This window comes from Mastacembelus armatus, chromosome 19, assembly GCF_900324485.2.
Source record: "Mastacembelus armatus chromosome 19, fMasArm1.2, whole genome shotgun sequence".
Lineage (NCBI taxonomy): Eukaryota > Metazoa > Chordata > Actinopteri > Synbranchiformes > Mastacembelidae > Mastacembelus > Mastacembelus armatus.
The window spans coordinates 19,434,505-19,459,601 of NC_046651.1; the positions used below are offsets into that span (position 1 = coordinate 19,434,505).

The 25,097-nt window shown below is 45.9% G+C and overlaps 4 protein-coding genes across 6 annotated transcripts; 2 read left to right on the plus strand and 2 right to left on the minus strand.

Annotated features, from left to right (window-relative positions):
* The first annotated feature begins 478 nt into the window (after positions 1–478).
* On the plus strand, positions 479–2,241 carry LOC113135126 (microfibril-associated glycoprotein 4-like). Its single transcript, XM_026314789.2, has 6 exons — positions 479–556; positions 947–1,102; positions 1,244–1,282; positions 1,357–1,453; positions 1,556–1,723; positions 1,861–2,241. Exons 1-6 carry the CDS (start codon positions 551–553, stop codon positions 2,112–2,114), a joined length of 720 nt encoding a protein of 239 aa, XP_026170574.1. The 5' UTR covers positions 479–550; the 3' UTR covers positions 2,115–2,241.
* Positions 2,242–2,475: 234 nt separating this feature from the next.
* Positions 2,476–6,015, minus strand: LOC113135123 (phytanoyl-CoA hydroxylase-interacting protein-like). Of its 2 annotated transcripts, none has more exons than XM_026314785.2 (6): positions 5,875–6,015; positions 4,759–5,480; positions 4,433–4,607; positions 3,832–3,949; positions 3,576–3,738; positions 2,476–3,470 (listed from the first exon to the last, which is right to left on the minus strand). In XM_026314785.2, the coding sequence occupies exons 2-6, from the start codon at positions 5,005–5,007 to the stop codon at positions 3,096–3,098; spliced, it is 1,080 nt and encodes a 359-aa protein (XP_026170570.1). In that variant the 5' UTR covers positions 5,008–5,480; positions 5,875–6,015; the 3' UTR covers positions 2,476–3,095. The 2 variants fall into 2 exon arrangements, with proteins under 2 accessions (XP_026170570.1, XP_026170569.1); XM_026314784.2 differs by having other exon boundaries at positions 4,755–5,480.
* On the plus strand, positions 5,799–24,834 carry LOC113135819 (uncharacterized). The gene is made up of 26 exons (XM_026316110.1): positions 5,799–5,951; positions 8,553–8,678; positions 9,008–9,061; positions 9,387–9,536; positions 10,010–10,141; positions 10,542–10,706; positions 10,867–11,013; positions 11,500–11,814; positions 11,887–12,171; positions 12,371–12,769; positions 13,001–13,083; positions 13,176–13,226; positions 14,766–15,095; positions 15,316–15,449; positions 16,675–16,854; positions 19,927–19,994; positions 20,324–20,377; positions 20,703–20,852; positions 21,326–21,445; positions 21,879–22,043; positions 22,204–22,350; positions 22,837–23,151; positions 23,224–23,508; positions 23,712–24,038; positions 24,270–24,352; positions 24,445–24,834. Exons 2-26 carry the CDS (start codon positions 8,591–8,593, stop codon positions 24,496–24,498), a joined length of 4,281 nt encoding a protein of 1,426 aa, XP_026171895.1. The 5' UTR covers positions 5,799–5,951; positions 8,553–8,590; the 3' UTR covers positions 24,499–24,834.
* LOC113135127 (microfibril-associated glycoprotein 4-like) lies at positions 14,203–17,628 on the minus strand. 2 transcript variants are annotated; one of them, XM_026314790.1, is made up of 7 exons: positions 17,493–17,628; positions 16,937–17,052; positions 16,691–16,843; positions 15,945–15,983; positions 15,731–15,827; positions 15,436–15,603; positions 14,203–15,064 (listed from the first exon to the last, which is right to left on the minus strand). In XM_026314790.1, the coding sequence occupies exons 2-7, from the start codon at positions 16,940–16,942 to the stop codon at positions 14,811–14,813; spliced, it is 717 nt and encodes a 238-aa protein (XP_026170575.1). In that variant the 5' UTR covers positions 16,943–17,052; positions 17,493–17,628; the 3' UTR covers positions 14,203–14,810. The 2 variants fall into 2 exon arrangements, with proteins under 2 accessions (XP_026170575.1, XP_026170576.1); XM_026314791.1 differs by having other exon boundaries at positions 17,479–17,628.
* Positions 24,835–25,097: the final 263 nt, after the last annotated feature.

Here is a 25,097-nt window from a genome sequence, read left to right on the forward strand (position 1 = left end):
GACCTGCAGCAGCAGCAGCAGCAGCTCAGCTCTGCTCAGAGCAGCAGCGAGGACATGGAGACCTGGCTGAGCCGCCATGACAAATTATCAGACTGAACTGAGCAGGTCCACAGCAGCACTTCTGGTTCCGTCTCAGCAGGTTCTGCTGATAATGAGCTTCTTAAATCAGATCGAGGTAAAGGAGTACTGCTGAGAAGGACTCGCTGACTGCTGTTCCATTTTAATGGGAAAACCCTTTTTATTTTCATCCAGGACTTTCCTAAATCTGTTTTTGTGTTTTCTGTGTGACTCATGTCGTAATAAAGATCTGGAATTTCTCTTGTTTTAAAGCTGTGGTGTCACTTTTCAACTGGTTAATCAGATAAGTTACTGTTTGTCCTTCTGAAATCCCGCCCATGTTCAGATTGCATTTACGAGAAGCCTGAACTTCCTGTTGGGGTGGGGAGGAGGGTGGATGATCAATAAATACTGAACTAAAGTGTATTGGAACAAATCGAGCTCAGAGGTTTCAGAGGAACTTTAGGGTTTTCATTCCCTCAGAAATCTGACCATGAAGGTACGTTTCCTAACGCAGGGTTAAAGTTTTTATCTCTGAACTTCACTTTTTTAGACACGTCCTGTGTTTTCAGTGTTTGTCCTCCAGCAAACTGCTGCCCAGGCTCAAATGTTCTGTCTTTTTAAAGCCAAACACGTCTTTAACTCATGTTTCTACACCTGTTTATTGATTCATGCTCAGTGCTCTTTGTTTGCTCTCTAACCAGGGGCTGCTCCAGAGAACAAGTCGAGTAGTTTAACCCTGAGTTGACTGAAGCTCAGTTTTGTGTTGGACTGAAAGAGACGAATGACGTCGTCCTGATGTTTGTCATTTACCTGAGCTCTGGTTGTATCTTTGCTCTTGTGCCTGAAGCTTCACAGTAATAATGTTCAGGTCTCACGTCTGTTCCAGCTGCTGGCAGTCGTCGTCCTCCTCCTGGCTCCACTGGCGTCCCACTGTGCGCCCCTGGTCCTCCCACTGGACTGCAGCGACATCTATAACCATGACCAGAGCCGACCCAGTGGAGTTTACACCATCTATCCCATAGGAGCCACATCTGCTGTTCAGGTAGGCTTCACCTGCAGGTGCAGGTTCCCCATGCGGAGCCAGCAGCACAGTCCAGTTCTCCCTCCTGTCTGGGAGACGACAGATTCAGCAGTTTGAGCATCAGCAGCCTCTGTGTGTTGTAACGAGCGTGTCTGTGTGCAGGTGTACTGCGACATGAACTCTGAGGGAGGACGCTGGACGGTGAGTGTCTTAAGTCCACTGAGCTGTTGGCCGTCCTGTGTGTCGAGCTGACCCCTGCACCCTGTCCCCCCCAGGTGTTCCAGAGGAGGATGGACGGCTCGGTGAACTTCTACAGACCCTGGGACCACTACAAGTTTGGCTTTGGGACCGCAGCAGGAGAGTACTGGCTGGGTGAGGGATCAAAGCACACGGTCATGTGACAGGAAACAGATTTCACAGTAAAAGTCCAATAGTGTGTTACTTCATGTAGTAAAACGTCTTCATTGTGTTCAGGTCTGGAGAGTCTGTTCCACCTGACCCAGAGGAAGAGATACGAGCTGCGGGTCGACATGGAGGACTTCAGTGGAACCAGAGCGTTTGCTCGTTACTCCTCGTTCTCCATCGACTCAGAGTCTGAGGGATACAGGCTGCATGTGTCTGGATTCAGTAACGGAGGGGCAGGTAAATCAGCAGCAGCATTTTCAGAGACTTCAACTGTGTCTTCAGAACAGACCTGGAAGCTGCAGATGTTTCACAGTTCACAAGTTAGTACCACGATATCTTAAAGTGTTATTAACAGGATTGTTGGGATTCTACAGGAGACGCCCTGAGTCTCATCAGTGGACTTAAGTTCTCCACCTTCGACAGAGACCAGGACACCTGGGACAACAACTGTGCCAGGTCCTTCCTGGGGGCGTTCTGGTACAGTAACTGTCACAGCGCAAATCCCAACGGGGTCTATCGCTGGGGGGCTGACGGCGCTCTCTATGCTGTTGGAGTTTCTTGGTACCCATGGAAGGGTCATGACTACTCCATGAAGACCTTCAGCATGAAGATCCGTCCTGTGCAGTGAATCAGCAGCAGAAGATCAGATCTCATTAGTGACGTCGTGTCACAATGAGCCTGATTTTCCTAAATCTGGGTATGATCCACAGTAAAACAGCTACTTTTTTCACTCAGAATCTTTAAATCAGGTTTTTAACTAACATTAAAAATATTTGTTGTAGAAATTTATTTTTCCTTCTCAATATTTTCTTGTTAGAAAGACTTTTCTTCTTCCAAGTAGTTTTCTCTGTCAGTTCCTGATTAAGGTTTGAGGGTAGAGGTTTGCTTTTTGTTTGTTGTGAGAAGATAAAACAATACACATACAATCAAAATGATGTTATAGTTATGCAGATGTGTTAACCGATCAGATCCTCCTCTCTGTTCCCCTTCACCTTCAGAGCCTCAGCTCATACAGTCGTGAAGAGACTCAGACCCTTAAAACCATAACAGATGCTGTTACTGCAGAGCTTTAGAGGCTTCTTTTCCATTTTGATGTGTTTAAAAACAAAATATGAAACACGCTCATGTAAATGCTTTCATGCTCTTGGATTAAAAATATAACAACTGTCTTGTGCTGTGACATCAGACTCTATAAACGGTGATTTATCAAAACAGTGAGATAAATCGTGCTGCCCGTTGCGTCCTGATTCAGGAACCCCTGATGTAACCTCAGACCCATGACTTACAACAAAACACTGTTCAGTTATGTTGCTCAGCTGCTTTTTCTAAACATCATGTCTCTCACTTGTCAAACCTGAACCAGAATTTCTGGTTCCACTTCCTCTTTGTCACGTCCCCTGGAGTCTTTTACAGTCACATGTGTAATTCTAGTTCTGAGGATCCCAGATGACTATTTCATCCCAAACTGATGTTATAGTACAGAAGAAATGAACAATGGGTTTAAAAAGTGGTTTAGTGTTAAATGACTCTATACGAAAATAAAAGAATTTAATGGCAGTGTCCAGACACCAGGTCAGTTATTAGCAGGTTACCCAGTCTAAAGCTCAGACTAGCGGCCCACGCTGATGTTGCAGATCTTACAGCTGGGGTCTTTCTTGGCATTTAGAGTGGACAGGCTCATGAGTTGGTGTCCCCTGATCTGAGACACGGTCCCTAAAGACAGATCCACCGGCTCCGTGTAGATCACCTCCAGGATGACGTCCTGAGCGTGACGGAAACACGGCGATCCCTCGGCCTCCTTGCTGCAGGTCAGGAAGGGGTTGTTGGATCTGTCCAAGGCCGGTAGCCTCCCTTTGCAGAAGACGTCTCCTTTGGAGCCATCTGGAGCCAGGACCAGGATGACGTAGTGGTAGGACGTGTACATGCAGTAGAAATCCCCAAAGTAGATGTTGGTGTTCTGGTTGAAGAGTATGTCTGCCTGGATCTGTGCAGGAACAAATGTGAGTATTAGTCCTACAGACACCAGTCTGATACTTTCCAGATCTAACACCTGAAACCTCACAGTAACAGTTGTTCAGGTGCGCTGTACCTGGAAGCGGTAAGATCCATATGGGGAGTCCTGGGGGGGTTCTCCTGTGTTGAACTCTGTGTTGCAGCTAAAGAAGATCCCCTCCAGTTTGCCGCTGATGGGCGACCCACGGCTGCCACTGCTGTCTTTGACCGCTGGCAGCATGCAGTGACACTGAGCGTCTCTGGAACGATAGGAGAGACTGTTCACGGCACATGCAGGGTTAAAACACACCTGAGGGGGCACAGGTTGTTGTGGTGCAGACCTGTGGACACACCTGGCTTGGCAGAAGAACTCCCTCTGCTGGTTTCTATAGAAGACGGAGAACGGCAGCATCCTGCCAGCGATCGCTTCAGCTTTCTGCAGCAGCTGGTCCAGATGGACTGTGGAGTAATCTGCAGACACGGGATGGGACTGAGCTGTCACGCTGGAAATACTGTCTGTACTAGTTTCATGACAATGATCCAGAGCAGAAGTTTCTCTTGGACTTTAACAGTCCAGCTGTTCCTAATGTTCCTCAGTGTATGGATTTACAAACCTGTTTGCTGCTCACCATGGAATTTGTTCCTGTTTTTTACTGACTGTTTGGACACTCCCTTCTATGGTTGTGTTTTCCTGGACTTACATTAAACCAAATCCCTCGTGCTCACTAAGTATTAAACCCATAATGGCCTGGATGAATCAACACTGTAAAGAAAAGATGAAGTGAGGCTTATCTTTGAATACTGGCCAACAAACACAGAACACACAGGTGAAAGTCCTGCTAAGTGGCTCAAATGAGTCCAGTCTGGTTCTCAGGACCTTTGCTGCAAAGATAAAGTTTAAGAGGTGAGACAGTTTAAAGGTGACGGCGTCATGACCTGACACCACTGTCTGACCTGCGGTGCAGAACTCGATAATCTCGCTCCACTGAGAAACGCTGTACTCTCCGTCCGGCTGTTTGGCGGCTGTCTGGGCAGCCACGGTGTACTCTGTCCGAGGACTCAGGAACCAGTGACCTCTCACCGTCATCGGCAGGGGGACCGCCTTCGCCACCAGCTTCGTTGGCACGTCCTGAAAAACAAAGACACAGGATGATGAGGGCAGACTGAAGCAGAGTAGTCAGACAACAGACAAAGGCCTCAAAGTCTACAAGGGTTTCATTTGAATTTGGTGTGAAAAGTTGATGAGACCAGAACCAGCACAGATATGTTGACCTACCAACCTTGTGTTTGAACCGGTTCTCCTTCCTGTTCTCCTTTTTGTTGAGGTCGATGAAGTAGTGTGTGATCCTCTCTCGGCCTCTGCGGTCCATGTCCCAGCTGATCTTGAAGGAATCGCAGGTGACGTTACTGATCTGGATCTGCTGAGGAACTGGCAGGTTGTCCTGATCCCTGATGCCAGCGTCTGCAGAGTCTGTGCCTGGAAAACACACCCGGTTGAGAGTTTTACTAACCCCACTAAAGCCAGACATGCATACATACAGACAGACAGGTGTGCTCTCATTTCCACCAACACGTGCATGTGTAGTGCATTGTAGTTCTGGTTTGATCCACTATCATCAGGTGTTTTAGTCCCGGTTTGGTCCAGCATCGTCAGGTGTTTTAGTCCCGGTTTGGTCCAGTATCATCAAGTGTTTCAGTACCGGTTTGGTCCAACATTGTCAGGTATTAATAAAAGCTGGTGACAGGCGTTCATGGTGCATGGTCTTATGGGTCTAAGTTCTGTTCCTCTCTGTCTGTCTGTCCTTTCTGTTCCGTCATCCCTGTTCCCTCCCTCCGAGTTTCTGGACAAAGGCGTCAGTCACAGCTGAACAAGGAGCCTGTTGAGGAGAAGCAGCGACGCAGAGTCTGAGGCCGGTCAGGTTCCAGCTGTGACCACCAGCCGAGCTACAGGAAGTCACGTCGTGTCTGCTGTTTGTAAAAGCTGTGAATCGATGTGTTTGCACTGTGGCACAAAGACAAAAATAGAATAACACGTATTTGCTCAAATTATTTTGGAGGGACAGTTTATACACAGACCCTTTTTATTAAAGTAATAATCAAATAGCACAACAAGCAAAGCTCTAATACTTTTTATGGAAAATGAGGAATTTAAGAGAATTTCGATAATTTTGGGGAAAAAAACAGCTTATTTAATTTTACATTTGTTCTAATGGACAAAAATCCTTCATTACTTTATATCTTTCTTTTAATAAATCTGCACTTTGCCACATAAACAGTCAAACATCTGTTTTATTGTTGTCTCTGTTGTTCGTATGTTCATATTGTCTTTGCATTTTTAACTCATCCTATCGCAGTTTGCACTTTCTTTGTCAGGAAAGAGAAGATGAAGAGCAGACCTTCCTTCCTCCTCCTCATCCCTCCATCCTGCCATTGAATGGAGGAGGTGAAGCGTCTATTCATTCTCCATGGGAAGGTAATTAGCCACAGTCCTCTGCTCTGGAGATTCACCAGACTGGAGCTGTGCCAAAGTTTGGTCCACAAAGAGCAGGAGTTCCAGGAAAACCCAGTTCACTGTGTAGAAATCTCTTCACCGCCTGCTCTCACTGCGTTTGCCCCAGAGAAAAAATTCTTTTACCATTAAAGCTTCAAACTGGAACGTATCTGCAGGCACGTTAGTTTGTTAGTGTCGATTTCTGAAACAAAGACTTTCAGAAGAAAAGTGCTTCTCTCTTCAAATTAAAACCACTCATTTACTGACTTCCTGTTTACCTGGCGCTGGTTTCATGTGTCTGCTGCAGCCTGGTTCTGCTCGGTTAAGGACATTTACATTCACATTCAAATCAGCTGCATTTACATGAGCCGTCATTAGTTGGAGCATTTGTAGCCAGACTGATGCGGAACTGCTCAAACATGCTTTTCAAAGGTCAGACCCGAATATTATTCTTTGATCATTTAGGGCCAGGACTCTCATCATCACATGCTGTGACTCTGTATCAGAGATGAGTCACATTATCTGCACCTGCCGGTTTATTTCAAGCTCTAGCATCAAGTCTCTTTTTCATGGCAAATGTGTGTTGTACAAGCCCAAACCTCCACGCCTCCTCTTCGAGAAAGGTTTAGCCCAAACAAAACCCAGTGGAGTTTGTGGCGGTCTGGGATGTGACGGCAGGATTCATCCAAACAACAGACCCAACTGAAAGACGTGTTTCCTCCTCCCTCTGCTTCCCCTGAACGCCTCATCACCAGATCACTGCTTCAGTAACAGAACAAAACCTAACTCTGACCCTTTACCTGAACCTCAGTCTAACCCTGACCCTAACCTGAAGCTTTCTACACTTTCAGAAAACGTGTTTTGGACCCTAAAGTGAAGTCAAGTCCACAAAGCCTGAAATTTGTAAGTAGCAAGGACACTAACTGACCCTGGTCCTAACCCCAACCCTGGTCCTAACCCTGACGCTGGTCCTAACCGTGATGTTGGTTCTAACCTGAACCCTGAAATGGGGGCTGAACACTGACAGGCATTAGAAGATGTGAGGACCAGCCAAAACGTCCTCACAGTGATGATACCGGACTAAATGGGTTCTCTGGAAGATGTGAACACAGACACTGACCTTCGCGGTCACACAGCTGCAGACTCTTCAGGCTGCTGGTGGGAGGCTCCTCCATGTTTGGGTCCACAAAGGACAAAAAACACTGAATCGCAGTGAGAAAACAACGACACCAGAAGCCAGAAAGCAGCTGAAAATCATCAGTTTGTCAGATTATCAGCTGGGTGCTCTGCTGAGTTTTTAATCCACACTGCTGCCTCTGTCTGAGTGCTGCTCGCTCTACCACTCTCTCTCTCTCTGCTTCAATGGCCTCATGGGACGATCAAGGAGAGAGAGAGTTAGATTAGAAGAATTTAAAGGAATAGTTGACTGATCCACAGATGATCATTTAATCCAGCTCAGCCCTTTATGTGTCAAACAAAAATAAATCCTACATCTCCCAGGATGCACTGCACCCAGTGCATCCCAGTGTCCCATCCATTGTAGTTCAGTTTAATACTCCACCTTCCTCTTGATGAGAGACGAGCTGTAATGGACGAGCATTGGATTTTCTGCTGATCCTTGAGGAAGGTTTCAGTCCTCATGGTGTCCAGGCTGGAGTTCCACTGGGGTTTCTGCTTTTTCCACTGAGTTTGTGGTTTGGTTTTTGTTTTTGTGTACATGTTCCTGTGGGGGTTGGGGGTGGGGGGATTAACGTACAGGCCTGAATGAAGTGAAAAGTGAATTAAATCAGCCTTTACATAAGGAGATTAGCCAGTGCACGAAACACTGACATTTATATTTATACTCGTGAGGACCTTCCCTGACTTAACACACTGTTACATGACACTACTGTGTGTGTGTGTGTGTGTGTGTGTGTGTGTGTGTGTGTGTGTGTGTGTGTTAAACTAGTATTATCAAATGAATGAGCCTTCAAACTAAATTAATTAGACAATAAAAACTGATTGTTTTAATAATCATTTTTTCAGCTTGTTGAACGGCTCAGGGCAATAATCTGATCAATCTCTGATTATTTGAACATTTGATCAAATCTCTGGATGCTGGGCTGTGAGAGGAAACAGTTTAGTTATCACAGTGTGTTAAGGAACTTTCCAGCCACTGATGTTGTCACATCTGGCAGGCTGACACGCGATTCTGCAGAAGTGGGTTCATGAACATGTGCAGAGTCAGTGTGTAGGGAAAAAGTGCAGAACGTCAGTTTTCTACAAATTCTCTACAGCGAAGGGACAAAAGGGAGCCTGGCAAAGCCAGTCCAGGTTAACAACAGGAAATCTGAATCATTTTGCTAGTTTGGACAGTGAAGAAGGTGAAGATGTGTGTTCAGACACATGATATGACCCACCACCTCACAGTCTGGAGCCTGCCGGGCGTCAGAGTCCAGCACAGACTGACCGATCAGTTCTCAGTGGTGCCTGATCAAATCCTGACAGAACTGGGTGCTATTCAATACAAAGTCAGACACTGGGCAGTAAATGTTAGTTACGAAGGAAATGTCACCTATCTGCTCACTGCACTTCCTGCCACAGGGAGGAGCTGATCATATGAATCTGATGAGGAGATAAAGATGGCGAGAAAATGCAACAGGATGAACAGAGGAGCCAGCAGAGACATGGATCACCTCCTGATGGTGCTGGTGCTGCTGTGGAGCTCAGGTAGGACTCTGCTTTCTTTATGGAAACAGGAAAACATCAGGAAAACTTCTCGTTTACCACATTATGTTTTTGAACTTAGTGCCACTCTCAGTCCTGATGTTCTGCCCAGGAAGAATTTCTCCGCTTGATGTTTTCTATACCTGGCTTTTATTCAGTTTTTTCACTGGTGACTAAACATTATATTTAGTTACTTCAGTACTTATGGTACTAGGTACTTCCACACCATTATACGTGAGAGTAAAGTACTGATCTTATTTAGCAGCTTTAGCCACAGTTCAGTTTCCAGCTCAGCACCTGTTCACTGATGTTTTTTCTGATTTTCTCCTCAGGCCTCCAGGCTGAAGGAAACCCCAGCTCAGCACAAAACATCAAGATAAGTGAAGGTCAGGGTGGACGGGTCCTGTTTCCTACTAACAGTCTGTTTGTTATGTTAACCCAAATTGCCATTTTAATCACAACCAAATCTGATAATTGCAAATACTCTGAAATATGTAAACCACATACCAACTTCATCTGTAAAACATAAACCCAACGTGGTCAAAACCCACTGGTTATGAGCTCAGAGTCCAGGTCTCTTCTAACTCAGCATGTGAGCAGTGCTGCCTCAGTGCTTTGTTTAGTGCCTTTGTTAATGGCCATCATGGCTGTAAACTCTTACTTCTCTCTCTGGGCAGTCATTATATCCCACAATCCTCTGTGTTGTTGCAGGAGCGCGGTGTGAAACCACAGATAAAGCCGACATTGTGCTGCTGGTGGACGTCTCTTGGAGTATAGGCTCACGTGGCTTTTCTATGATCAAGTCTTTCATCTCTCGCCTTGTCAATGTCTTCAACATCAGATCAGACAGAGTCCAGATAGGTACTCTTGTTACTACTACTGCTGTGATACTACTATCTCAGTAGTATTACTACTGCTTCTTTAAAAACTACTCAGAAATACTCAAATTATTGCAGCATGAGGGAAAGAATTCAAATGTAAATACATTTTATGTCTTTGATTCTTTCATTTTATTGATCCAATAGACAATTTTCTGTGTTGGAGCACCACAAGGCTTTGTTTCTGGCCCTGTTTTAGTTTCTTTTTTATTATGCTCTCTGTGCTGTCAAAGCATGTTTCATTTCCTGTTTTAATATATTTCACTTTTATTTTATGCAGACGATGCATAGTTACACGTGTCCGCAGCTCAGTTTTCAGAGAAATTGCAGGGAGCACATTACTCCAGTGCTGAAATCTTCCAAATACTTATTGTGTGTTATTATTAATATAATTTGAATAGAAGGGCAGGGTCTGCATACTCTTGTGTTTTATGCTTTGCTGTGGGGTTTCTGCAGGTGTGACACTGTACAGTTCTCAAACAAGGACTGAGTGGCACCTGAACAGGCACCAGACCAAACAATCTCTGCTGGAGGCCACAACCAACCTGATGTACGCAGGAGGAGACCTGTACACCCACACCTATACAGGTGAATGAACAGCACGTTGTCCAGTCCACACCAGCGGCTGTGAACAGATGCATTTCTGTCTTTGGGTCCATCAGTGGACTGAAGCTGTATTTTCTACAGGAAGTTAACTTAAGCATGTAGTATATGTCCCAATTTGGTGTTTGTCTTTCACTCGGTACATCTGGTGGATCCTGCATCAGATGGTAAAATACATCACCAGTCCCCGGTAATTTACAGCTTTGTGATTGGCTGCTTCATACTGAAATGTATCTTGGGAGTAGTAGTTGACTTTTCTCCTTCAGTTTTTATTTCCACAGGCTTCTTGTACCTTCTACTTTTCATCACAGATGTTTCCTACTTAGCTGTTAGAAAGTGCGTCAGGTCCCAAACTCTTTACTCTTCTGATGCCTCTTGATTGCAGGGACTGCTCTCAACCACATCCTCGATATCAACTTCAAACCCACTGTGGGAATGAGGGCAGACGCCAAAAAAATCGCTGTTCTGCTCACTGAGGGAAAGTCCCGTGATGATATCGTTGCCCCCTCCAAGGACCTGAAAGACACCGGCATTGAGCTCTTCGTTATTGGTGATTGACTTTGTCAGCATGAATAGTGAAATGCTCTGTAGATAAAATTTTAGTTTATGCATCAGAAAACATGATTCTATGACTTTGCCATCTAGATAATTTCCTTTGTTTTGAGTGTAGTTTGTTAAGACACAGTATTAGCTCAACATTTTCCTTTCAGGCATGAGAGTGGCCAGTAAGGATGAACTGAGAACCACCGCTTCTGATCCCAAAGAACAACACATGTACTTTGTCAAGGACTTTGCTTTTCTCCTGGACCTTGTCGACAACATCACCATTAACATCTGTAACAGCATTATCAGCTTAGGTAGGCACAGATCCAGAATCAGTTTGAAGAGATCCAGCTTGTAAATGGGATTTTTGCTGTTAGACATCCTTGTCTTAAGGAGACATCAGGCCCTGCCTGGGGACACCAAACCTCCAATGGACATAGAAAATGTTGATCCAGTTAGTGGCCTGAGGTGTAGGAAGAAAACTACTTGGTGATTTTGAGTGCAGGAGTATCTTAAGTTCCTGGACAAAACCAGTTGTCATCCTTGTTGGGTGCAGTTGTTCCTGGTTTTCTGTGAGTTCCTGGAAAAACGAACACTGATGAAGCTTCATTTAGTTTCTCCAGGTCACACAGTTCACCAGAAGAGTTGTCCCAGCTGCACCTCCTTTGACTTTGCTGATCTTGTTTTATTCTTCATGCATTTTCGCCATAGTGTCATTCTGCATGCTACCACAAGGTGGTGCCAAAGTAGAACAAATCCTACAAAGAGCTGTTCTTACTTTCTGTGTTCTCGGTCTCCAGACTCTGTCCGGCTGGTGAATGGGACCAGCCTGTGTTCAGGCAGACTAGAGGTGAGATCTAACCAGTCTGACCCATCCTGGACCTCGGTGTGTGAAGCCGACTTTGACCAGCAGGATGCAGAGGTGACCTGCAGGCAGCTTGGCTGTGGGGCTCCATCGGTCCTCCAGGGGGAGCTCTATGGGAATGTGGAGGCTCCACTGTGGACCCGTGAGTTCCAGTGTGCAGGCAACGAGTCTGCTCTCCTGGAATGTAGAAGCTCAGATGCAGTTAGAAACAGCTGCTCACCTGGCAAATCTGTTGGACTCACCTGCTCAGGTAGAAGAGAAGCTGCAGCTTCATTTCTGTTCTAATGAACTTTTTCCTGATGACGCTGTTGCTTCTGTCCAGAACCGGTCAGGTTGGTGGGAGAAGCCAGTCGCTGTGCGGGTACACTGGAGATGAAACACCAGGGAAACTGGAGACCAGCATATGCCCCTGCCTGGACCTTGAAGGAAGCAGCTGTGGCCTGTAGAGAGCTGCACTGTGGCTCTGCTGTTTCAACAGAAACAAGACACCGGTCCTCATACAAATCTGTGTGGTGGATCCAGACTGCCTGTGTTCAGTCTGGATATGTCCTGAGAGAGTGTGTTTCAGCACGTTCCTTGTCCTCTGTCCTGCAGGTCATCTGCTCAGGTAAGACCCGTCACGTCATCTGTGACAGCAGCACTGGCCAATCATCTGTCTGTTTACAGACCTGCTGGTCCAGCCAATCATCTCTGTTTACAGACCTGCTGGTCCAGCCAATCATCTGTCTGTTTACAGACCTGCTGGTCCAGCCAATCATCTCTGTTTACAGACCTGCTGGTCCAGCCAATCATCTCTCTGTTTACAGACCTGCTGCTCCAGCCAATCATCTGTCTGTTTACAGACCTGCTGGTCCAGCCAATCATCTCTCTGTTTACAGACCTGCTGGTCCAGCCAATCATCTCGGTGTCCTCCATGGATGGGGTCTCTCAGGCCCAGCAGCAGGGGCTACAGGTGTCATGGGGCTCCAGCTTCACCATCAGCTGCTCCATCCAGCCACAGTACCCAGGAGGCTCCTTCCAGCTCAGCTTCACCTCCTTCAACACAACACGCAACTACATCCAGCCAGCCGTCAATCACTCTACCCACTTCCTGTTTGCTGCAGCTGACTCCACCCACCGAGGAAATTACACCTGTGTTTATTACGTCTACGTTTTTTCTCATAACTTCTCGTCTGAGAGCTGGCCGTTGTCTGTCACTGTCTCAGGTGAGTTGACACTGAGCTCGGGTGGATTCAAAAGTCATCAGAGACCAGGTCTGACACAAGGACTCATGGGACATGAAGTAGAATTAGATGTGTGCAGTTTGAAGTAGTAAGAGCGACCAGGAAATTGTTTCTACGTGTTACTGAAGAATGTAACGTGGCTCAGTTACTGTTTCTGTGTAGTGGGAGCTGATTAATGATGGAGGGTCTAACGTGATGACTGTGTTTCATCAGATCCAACAGTTTTTATCATCAGACTCGTCATCCTGCTGCCGAGTCTGCTGTTCTTCTTCACCATCATCTGTTTCGCCCAGAAGGTAGCACACGTGTCCTTATTCTGCGTGAAGCCAAACAGTTTGTGTGTAACTGAAGAGTAACACAGAAAATTTGTGTTGCCATGTCTCTCCAGACCACCAGGGGGCAGCAGCCAGGCCCACAGGAGAACACTGAACCAGATTTTTAAAACCCCAGCTGAGGGAGGGCCATCTGAGGAAGAAGAAGAAGTCCAGGTTTCAGAGGAGCTGAAGCTCATATTGTAGATTTATGGTAAAAGTGTAATGTGAACCGTGAATCCTGGGTCAGTCTGAGGAGGAAACAGTAACGACGGACGTGAGGCTGCAGATCTCAGACACCTCAGTCGACTCAGGAAGGAGAAACAAATCTGTGAGGTGAAATCTTCAGGACTGTTTTGACTCTGAAGCTGAAGGAGGGTTGATGTTAGATAAACATCACATTTCAAAGCATGTCTTCAAACCGCTGATTCATTGATACGTTGAAGATTTTCAGGAGTTAAATGTTGAGCCCAGAATCATTTAAATCTTTTCTCTTCACTGCCTCATAGATGCTGTGATGTCAGAGTTTTAATCCACTGAATATTTTCATTTCTTTGTTCGTTCTTAGAGTTTAGACTCAATAAATTAATTCATCAAGTCAGATCTTTCATCTTTGTTTGACAGTTTGACCAAAATGAAACCTCCCTGCCCTCTGACAGAATTTGACACAAATTATTTTCTCAAACACATGCAGGTCAGGATTAGGGTCTGAACCCAGGTGGACCCGGGGCCTTTCTGTGTGGAGTCTGCATGTTGTCCCTGTGTCTGTGTGGGTTTTCTCCTCCCACAGTCCAAACACATGCAGGTCAGGATTAGGGTCTGAACCCAGGTGGACCCGGGGCCTTTCTGTGTGGAGTCTGCATGTTGTCCCTGTGTCTGTGTGGGTTTTCTCCTCCCACAGTCCAAACACATGCAGGTTCGGCTGGTTGCTGACTCTAAACTGAATGTGTGTGTCTGTCTCTGTGTGTCAGCCCTGTGATTGGCTGCTGATCTGTCCAGGGGGGACCCACCTCTCACCCAGTGCATGCTGGGATTGGCACCATGTATCCCAAGACATGACACCTGACTTTCTTGTTTATCGTGGCAGAAAGTAAAGACATCAGCTTCCTGCTCATATTCTCTTTTATTGTCACATCAGGCTGCAAAGACTTTTCATGCTTCAGTTTTCTTTACATTTAGCCAATGAAGGAATTAACACACAATCAGATGCTACATATCTGTTTGCATTTAATAATTACAGGCCTGATTTTCCTGCTGCCACAACTGAGGTTCTACTGTTGTTTTCCACTCATGCTGTTTATGCAGATCAGTTTCAGTCTGCTCAGGCCAACTCTTACCAAACACCAGAAAACAGGCAGAGACACATCAGTGCAAACACACATCTTTTCCCTTCAGCTGATGAAATGTTTGCAGTGTTACAGCAGCAGGATCAGGATAACATCTGTGAAGTCCACCCAAGGTGAGTCTGTGGAGCCACATGACCTCTAATCGCTAAGACTGGCAGATGGAAATTACTAAGAAACTTTCCATTTGTTGTTAATGTACGGAGACAGACCTCATCACATGATGTTCACACACGTTTTGGGATGATGCAAATTAATATTCAGGATTTGATGCTTGAATACAAAAATCATTTCTACTGTGCTGGTGCATTATTCTTGTGTCAGGCTGACTGTGAGATAATAATGAGAGAAGGATCAGCAGCTGCTGATTCACTGCACAGGACGGATCTTCATGCTGATGGTCTTCAGAGAGTAGTCAATACCCTTCCATGGAGACCAACAAACTCCCACTGCGAAGAGAGTGCTGTCAGCCCCCCAGCGGTAGACCCCATTGGGATTCGTGCGGTGACACTGACCATACCAGAACGCCCCCAGGAAGGACTTGGCACAGTTGTTGGGCCAGGTGTCCTGGTCTTTGTCGAAGGTGGAGAACTTAAATCCGATGTGGGAACTCAGGGCGTCTCCTGCAGAAACATGAAGACCCACAGTGTCAATGTACATTAGCAGTGTACTGGGCGTGTGCACCAGGACAACAACAGATTTAGCTGTAACCGGTCACCACGGGGAGGGTGGATGCAGGAAGGTGTCCCAGCTGCAGGTGTTGTGCGTGTGGATCTGACATGCAAAATGTCCAGCCCTCTTGAGTCTCAAAACCCTGCTCTCTCTGGGATTTGTGCTCAACACAGTCCAGATTTATTGTGTTCTCCTGCATGAGGGTAGCAGCCAGAACTTCAAACGTGAGCTCAGTGCAGCAGAACGCTTTTACTTCCCAGATCGACCAGGCTACCTGAAGGTTTTTCTGGCTGTCAGTCCATCCTGCAGCTTTGTAACTCACCTGCTCCCCCATCGGTGAATCCAGTGACCGTCAGCTGGTATCCATCACATTCCCCACTGATGGAGAACGACGAGTACCGAGCAAACACTTGTTGTCCATCAAAGTCTTTCATGTCGACCAGCAGCTCGTACTTTTTCTGGTGTGTCAGGTAGTAGATGTTGTCCAGACCTGAACACACACACATTCACACACTTGTAGATAATTCACAAATACACTTTGCATGACAAAGTTCAGCTGCAGCTCCACTTGTGGAGTTTGTTGTACTTGGAGCCATTAGTGTGCTTTGATTCCTCACCCAGCCAGTACTCTCCTGCTGCGTTCCCAAAGCCGAACTTGTAGTGGTCCCAGGGTCTGTAGAAGTTCACCGAGCCGTCCGTCCTCCTCTGGAACACCTGGGGGGGGGGGGGGGTGCAGGGGGTCAGCTCCTTTTTCCAGTCAATAAGCTTTTTATTGTGAAGGTCCGTCAGGAAGTGTGACCTGATGGAGTAAACTTCAGCTGAAATACTCACCGTCCACTCTCCTCCTAGTGAGTCCATGTCACAGTACACCTGCACACAGACACAGTCACAGTCAGTGATTGGCTGGTTACATGTTCGCTTCATACTCACGACGCTGTTTATTTCTATTGTTCAACATCTTCCTGAATATTCCAAACTGACTCTGAATCAGTTTACCAGTTGATCTATGCTCCAGCCTCACCTGTGGTCATGACCTTTGGGTAGGGACTGACAGAGTAGGATCAGCTGAGATCTTGTCTGTGCTCAGGATTAGGAACTCAGACAAGATCTGGAGGAACCCACAGTAAAGTAGCTGCTCCTTTGTACTGATAAGGAGTCACCTGGTAGGAGACCCTGAGGTATCCCCAGAGCCAGATGGAGAGATGATATTTGCTATCTGACCTGGGAACCTCAGGACCCCCCAGGGGAAGCTGAGAAACATTGCTGGGGAGAGGGACTGGACTGACCTGCTGACCTGGACCAGCTTGAGGAAATGGACGTCCTGGCATGAGGTCAGTTTATTACCCTGGAATGTTTGGTTTGTTGTTGCTTCATGTGTCTCAGTGAGTCCAGGGTTGTGTTACTGTCCAAACTCTAGTATTAAAACACTCATTCATTCATTCATTCTGCTGCTGTGACGACTTGTGTCTGTTGTACCAGAGGCATCGCAGCAGATTCCCTGTCCCTGATCAAACCTTAGCACTGGTCCTTCTGTTGGGATAAATGTCAACGTGCGTCCCAGGCTGGATGAAGCCTACCTGGACAGCAGACCTCTCTCCCAGGGGGTAGATGGTGTACACCCCACTCTGCATGTTCTTGTCCTGCTGATGGAGCTCGCTGCAGTCCACTGGCTGGGAAAACCCTCGGCAGCTGCTGAGCAGCGGAGCCAGGAGGAGGGCGAGTGCGACCAGCTGGAACAGAGGTGACGTTTGAGTCTTGCGCACTTCTCAGTGCAGACACTAACATCACAAACCTCTTCTCTCCTTTCTATATCACAAACTTACCGTCATTGTGGGACTTCTGCAGGTGTGGGTTTGTCTGAAAACACACACTGGGAGAACTGGTAACGTGAGTCCAACTGATTCCACTTCACTGATGTTATTGATGAAATGAATTTCATCTGAATAAAGAATCAGAATCAGTTTATTGCCAAGTAACTTCACATTCCAAGGACTTTGCTTTGGTCAAAGGTGCATTAACATCATTTACATAAGACGACAGACACTTTTCCCACAGTGTCGGTTTATGGAAAATCATTGAAGTTCAATAATAGTTCACTTGAATCTGTGCACACACAGATGATGGACACACAGATGATGTTTATTTAAAACACCATGAGTAAAATATAAAATGTAATAAGTTTAAGGTTCAAAGTCATAAAGACATTTCCTGTGTCTTTTCTAAAGATGGAAACTTCCCAATATCTTCATCGGCTGTTGACACATTTATCAGTGAGCTCCTAAAACAAATGGGCTGCAGATTTGAACGATTAATGAAATGTCACCCAAAATATCTCCAAACATTTTCAGGCTGAAGTAAAACTCACCTGTGTGGACTCACCTGCAGCTGGAAGTGAAGAAACTGTGCGTTCGCCTTCAGAGAACCAGAGAAACTGCTGCTTCTCCCTCAGTGTCGACTCTCCAGCTTCACTGCTTTTATGTGAAGCGGGTCTGAGACGTCACGGCGGAAACATCCCCACAGCTGGACCTGATGTAGAACCTGCCACTAATAAGTGAGTTATTACCTGTTTGTTCATTCCTGTTTCCTCTCAAAGTGAACTAATAGGACTGTGACTCTCAGCTAATACACAACTAACCTTAATTTACAGGAAGGTCTGTTGGCAAACTCCATGTCAGTGACACTTTATGAGCCAGTGTTCACTCTGTAACTTCACTGCATGAGTCAGGCACCAATTAAAACACGACGTGGGAAACAAGCAGGAGCTGTAGCAACATTTACTGATTTATGGTCTGTTTTTGTAAACACTGGGGTCCTGCAGGGTTCAGGACTCATAATCCTGACCATCTGCAGCATCTGAGGAAACTGGAATATTAGGAAGAAAAACTTTTCTGTTCAAAACAAAGTGTGAAGCTGAGGAGGCGCAGATTGTTTAAATGGACGTCACAGGACTGAGTCACTGACTCCAGTTTGTGAGAGTTCAGCTGCGAGAACTCAGAGGTTCCTGGATATGATTCTGCCCTGGAGGCCAAAGAACCCAAGAGCTGAAAACTGCTGAGAGACTGACTGGGTGCAGGGACTTCGGTCTGTTTTAACTGTTCTGAGATCTAAGTCATACAGGTCAGTCCTGTCAGGTCGACCCATGAGAGGTTCACAGTCATAATACGCAACCTTATAAATCTGACCCAACAACATACTGGACCCTTGAGCCCTGGCACTAAGAACAGACAGGTTCCTCACTGTTCTTTAAGCTCTCAAACACAGAACCACCTTTGCTGTGGCCCAGCACAGGTGGGACTGTGTCTGTGGTTAGTTCAGTGTCTGTGGGACGTCTGGAAACAGCTGACCTGGTCACTGAGCACATCTCTGCTACTGACTCACAGACAAGGAAGGAAACAGGAATGAGCCGGTGGAACAAATGTGCCTTTAATCTGTTAATTCAGTTCACAATCATCACAAGGAGGTGGATCTCACTAAGACTCAGCTGTTGTTGTTCATCCTCGGGTTGTGGTGGTTGCGTTCACGCTCCTTGGTCCTGCTGTGGACTCACCCCTTGGTTCAAGAAAACTCTTTGAATTGACAAAGAGTTGAATTGAAGAGTTCACTGATCCACGGATGATCATTTAATCCAGCTCAGCCCTTTATGTGTCAAACAGTAAAAATTCCTCAATGTTCTGTGACTGGAGAAAATAAAGACTACATCTCCCAGGATGCATTGCACCCAGTGCATCCCAGTGTCCCATCCATTGTAGTTCAGTTTAATACTCCACCTTCCTCTTGATGAGAGACGAGCTGTAATGGACGAGCATTGGATTTTCTGCTGATCCTTGAGGAAGGTTTCAGTCCTCATGGTGTCCAGGCTGGAGTTCCACTGGGGTTTCTGCTTTTTCCACTGAGTTTGTGGTTTGGTTTTTGTTTTTGTGTACATGTTCCTGTGGGGGTTGGGGGTGGGGGGATTAACGTACAGGCCTGAATGAAGTGAAAAGTGAATTAAATCAGCCTTTACATAAGGAGATTAGCCAGTGCACGAAGCACTGACATTTATATTTATACTCGTGAGGACCTTCCCTGACTTAACACACTGTTACATGACACTACTGTGTGTGTGTGTGTGTGTTAAACTAGTATTATCAAATGAATGAGCCTTCAAACTAAATTAATTAGACAATAAAAACTGATTGTTTTAATAATCATTTTTTCAGCTTGTTGAACGGCTCAGGGCAATAATCTGATCAATCTCTGATTATTTGAACATTTGATCAAATCTCTGGATGCTGGGCTGTGAGAGGAAACAGTTTAGTTATCACAGTGTGTTAAGGAACTTTCCAGCCACTGATGTTGTCACATCTGGCAGGCTGACACGCGATTCTGCAGAAGTGGGTTCATGAACATGTGCAGAGTCAGTGTGTAGGGAAAAAGTGTAGAACCTCAGTTTTCTTCAAATTCTCTACAGCGAAGGGACAAAAGGGAGCCTGGCAAAACCAGTCCAGGTTAACAACAGGAAATCTGAATCATTTTGCTAGTTTGGACAGTGAAGAAGGTGAAGATGTGTGTTCAGACACATGATATGAACCACCACCTCACAGTCTGGAGCCTGCCGGGCGTCAGAGTCCAGCACAGACTGACCGATCAGTTCTCAGTGGTGCCTGATCAAATCCTGACAGAACTGGGTGCTATTCAATACAAAGTCAGACACTGGGCAGTAAATGTTAGTTACGAAGGAAATGTCACATCTGCTCACTGCACTTCCTGCCACAGGGAGGAGCTGATCATATGAATCTGATGAGGAGATAAAGATGGCGAGAAAATGCAACAGGATGAACAGAGGAGCCAGCAGAGACATGGATCACCTCCTGATGGTGCTGGTGCTGCTGTGGAGCTCAGGTAGGACTCTGCTTTCTTTATGGAAACAGGAAAACATCAGGAAAACTTCTCGTTTACCACATTATGTTTTTGAACTTAGTGCCACTCTCAGTCCTGATGTTCTGCCCAGGAAGAATTTCTCCGCTTGATGTTTTCTATACCTGGCTTTTATTCAGTTTTTTCACTGGTGACTAAACATTATATTTAGTTACTTCAGTACTTATGGTACTAGGTACTTCCACACCATTATACGTGAGAGTAAAGTACTGATCTTATTTAGCAGCTTTAGCCACAGTTCAGTTTCCAGCTCAGCACCTGTTCACTGATGTTTTTTCTGATTTTCTCCTCAGGCCTCCAGGCTGAAGGAAACCCCAGCTCAGCACAAAACATCAAGATAAGTGAAGGTCAGGGTGGACGGGTCCTGTTTCCTACTAACAGTCTGTTTGTTATGTTAACCCAAATTGCCATTTTAATCACAACCAAATCTGATAATTGCAAATACTCTGAAATATGTAAACCACATACCAACTTCATCTGTAAAACATAAACCCAACGTGGTCAAAACCCACTGGTTATGAGCTCAGAGTCCAGGTCTCTTCTAACTCAGCATGTGAGCAGTGCTGCCTCAGTGCTTTGTTTAGTGCCTTTGTTAATGGCCATCATGGCTGTAAACTCTTACTTCTCTCTCTGGGCAGTCATTATATCCCACAATCCTCTGTGTTGTTGCAGGAGCGCGGTGTGAAACCACAGATAAAGCCGACATTGTGCTGCTGGTGGACGTCTCTTGGAGTATAGGCTCACGTGGCTTTTCTATGATCAAGTCTTTCATCTCTCGCCTTGTCAATGTCTTCAACATCAGATCAGACAGAGTCCAGATAGGTACTCTTGTTACTACTACTGCTGTGATACTACTACCTCAGTAGTATTACTACTGCTTCTTTAAAAACTACTCAGAAATACTCAAATTATTGCAGCATGAGGGAAAGAATTCAAATGTAAATACATTTTATATCTTTGATTCTTTCATTTTATTGATCCAATAGACAATTTTCTGTGTTGGAGCACCACAAGGCTTTGTTTCTGGCCCTGTTTTAGTTTCTTTTTTATTATGCTCTCTGTGCTGTCAAAGCATGTTTCCTTTCCTGTTTTAATATATTTCACTTTTATTTTATGCAGACAATGCATAGTTACATGTGTCCGCAGCTCAGTTTTCTGAGAAATAGCAGGGAGAACATTACTCCAGTGCTGAAATCTTTCAAATACTTATTGTGTGTTATTATTAATAAAATTTGAATAGAAGGGCAGGGTCTGCATACTCTTGTGTTTTATGCTTTGCTGTGGGGTTTCTGCAGGTGTGACACTGTACAGTTCTCAAACAAGGACTGAGTGGCACCTGAACAGGCACCAGACCAAACCATCTCTGCTGGAGGCCACAACCAACCTGCCCTACATAGGAGGAAGCACCGATACAGGTGAATGAACAGCACGTTGTCCAGTCCACACCAGCGGCTGTGAACAAATGCATTTCTGTCTTTGGGTCCATCAGTGGACTGAAGCTGTATTTTCTACAGGAAGTTAACTCAAGCATGTAGTATATGTCTCATGTAGTGAAGAATGCAGGAAAAGGATCCACCCATTGGTGTTTATGTCTTTCACTCGGTACATCTGGTGGATCCTGCATCAGATGGTAAAATACATCACCAGTCCCAGGTAATTTACAGCTTTGTGATTGGCTGCTTCATACTGAAATGCATCTTGGGAGTAGTAGTTGACTTTTCTCCTTCAGTTTTTATTTCCACAGGCTTCTTGTACCTTCTACTTTTCATCACAGATGTTTCCTACTCAGCTGTTAGAAAGTGCGTCAGGTCCCAAACTCTTTACTCTTCTGATGCCTCTTGATTGCAGGGACTGCTCTCAACCACATCCTCGATATCAACTTCAAACCCACTGTGGGAATGAGGGCAGACGCCAAAAAAATGGCTGTTCTGCTCACTGGTGAAGAGTCCCGTGACGATATCGTTGCCCCCTCCAAGGACCTGAAAGACACCGGCATTGAGCTCTTCGTTATTGGTGATTGACTTTGTCAGCATGAATAGTGAAATGCTCTGTAGATAAAATTTTAGTTTATGCATCAGAAAACATGATTCTATGACTTTGCCATCTAGATAATTTCCTTTGTTTTGAGTGTAGTTTGTTAAGTCACAGTATTAGCTCAACATTTTCCTTTCAGGCGTGGGAGAGGCCAGTAAGGATGAACTGAGAACCATGGCTTCTGATCCCAGAGAACAACACATGTACTTTGTCAAGGACTTCGCTTTTCTCCTGGACCTTGTTGACAATGTCACCATTAACATCTGTAACAGCATTATCAGCTTAGGTAGGCATAGATCCAGAATCAGTTTGAAGAGATCCAGCTTGTAAATGGGATTTTTGCGTTTAGACATCCTTGTCTTAAGGAGACGTCAGGCCCTGCCTGGGGACACCAAACCTCCAATGAACATAGAAAATGTTGATCCAGTTAGTGGCCTGAGGTGTAGGAAGAAAATTACTTGGTGATTTTGAGTACAGGAGTATCTTAAGTTCCTGGACAAAACCAGTTGTCATCCTTGTTGGGTGCAGTTGTTCCTGGTTTTCTGTGAGTTCCTGGAAAAATAAACACTGATGAAGCTTCATTTAGTTTCTCCAGGTCACACAGTTCACCAGAAGAGTTGTCCCAGCTGCACCTCCTTTGACTTTGCTGATCTAGTTTTATTCTTCATGCATTTACGCCATAGTGTCATTCTGCATGCTACCACAAGGTGGTGCCAAAGTAGAACAAATCCTACAAAGAGCTGTTCTTACTTTCTGTGTTCTCGGTCTCCAGACTCTGTCCGGCTGGTGAATGGGACCAGCCTGTGTTCAGGCAGACTAGAGGTGAGGTCTAACCAGTCTGACCCATCCTGGACCTCGGTGTGTGAAGCCGACTTTGACCAGCAGGATGCAGAGGTGACCTGCAGGCAGCTTGGCTGTGGGGCTCCATCGGTCCTCCAGGGGGCGCTCTATGGGCATGTGGAGGCTCCAGTGTGGACCCGTGAGTTCCAGTGTGCAGGCAACGAGTCTGCTCTCCTGGAATGTAGAAGCTCAGATGCAGTTAGAAACAGCTGCTCACCTGGCAAATCTGTTGGACTCACCTGCTCAGGTAGAAGTGAAGCTGCAGCTTCATTTCTGTTCTAATGAACTTTTTCCTGATGACGCTGTTGCTTCTGTCCAGAACCGGTCAGGTTGGTGGGAGAAGCCAGTCGCTGTGCGGGTACACTGGAGATGAAACACCAGGGAAACTGGAGACCAGCATATGCCCCTGCCTGGACCTTGAAGGAAGCAGCTGTGGCCTGTAGAGAGCTGCACTGTGGCTCTGCTGTTTCAACAGAAACAAGACACCGGTCCTCATACAAATCTGTGTGGTGGATCCAGACTGCCTGTGTTCAGTCTGGATATGTCCTGAGAGAGTGTGTTTCAGCACGTTCCTTGTCCTCTGTCCTGCAGGTCATCTGCTTAGGTAAGACCCGTCACGTCATCTGTGACAGCAGCACTGGCCAATCATCTGTCTGTTTACAGACCTGCTGGTCCAGCCAATCATCTCTCTGTTTACAGACCTGCTGCTCCAGCCAATCATCTCTCTGTTTACAGACCTGCTGCTCCAGCCAATCATCTGTCTGTTTACAGACCTGCTGGTCCAGCCAATCATCTCTCTGTTTACAGACCTGCTGGTCCAGCCAATCATCTCGGTGTCCTCCATGGATGGGGTCTCCCAGGCCCAGCAGCAGGGGCTACAGGTGTCATGGGGCTCCAGCTTCACCATCAGCTGCTCCATCCAGCCACAGTACCCAGGAGGCTCCTTCCAGCTCAGCTTCACCTCCTTCAACACAACACGCAACTACATCCAGCCAGCCGTCAATCACTCTACCCACTTCCTGTTTGCTGCAGCTGACTCCACCCACCGAGGAAATTACACCTGTGTTTATTACGTCTACGTTTTTTCTCATAACTTCTCGTCTGAGAGCTGGCCGTTGTCTGTCACTGTTTCAGGTGAGTTGACACTGAGCTCGGGTGGATTCAAAAGTCATCAGAGACCAGGTCTGACACAAGGACTCATGGGACATGAAGTAGAATTAGATGTGTGCAGTTTGAAGTAGTAAGAGCGACCAGGAAATTGTTTCTACGTGTTACTGAAGAATGTAACGTGGCTCAGTTACTGTTTCTGTGTAGTGGGAGCTGATTAATGATGGAGGGTCTAACGTGATGACTGTGTTTCATCAGATCCAACAGTTTTTATCATCAGACTCGTCATCCTGCTGCCGAGTCTGCTGTTCTTCTTCACCATCATCTGTTTCGCCCAGAAGGTAGCACACGTGTCCTTATTCTGCGTGAAGCCAAACAGTTTGTGTGTAACTGAAGAGTAACACAGTAAATTTGTGTTGCCATGTCTCTCCAGACCACCAGGGGGCAGCAGCCAGGCCCACAGGAGAACACTGAACCAGATTTTTAAAACCCCAGCTGAGGGAGGGCCATCTGAGGAAGAAGAAGTCGTCCAGGTTTCAGAGGAGCTGAAGCTCATATTGTAGATTTATGGTAAAAGTGTAATGTGAACCGTGAATCCTGGGTCAGTCTGAGGAGGAAACAGTAACGACGGACGTGAGGCTGCAGATCTCAGACACCTCAGTCAACTCAGGAAGGAGAAACAAATCTGTGAGGTGAAATCTTCAGGACTGTTTTGACTCTGAAGCTGAAGGAGGGTTGATGTTAGATAAACATCACATTTCAAAGCATGTCTTCAAACCGCTGATTCATTGATACGTTGAAGATTTTCAGGAGTTAAATGTTGAGCCCAGAATCATTTAAATCTTTTCTCTTCACTGCCTCATAGATGCTGTGATGTCAGAGTTTTAATCCACTGAATATTTTCATTTCTTTGTTCGTTCTTAGAGTTTAGACTCAATAAATTAATACATCAAGTCAGATCTTTCATCTTTGTTTGACAGTTTGACCAAAATGAAACCTCCCTGCCCTCTGACAGAATTTGACACAAATTATTTTCTCAAACACATGCAGGTCAGGATTAGGGTCTGAACCCAGGTGGACCCGGGG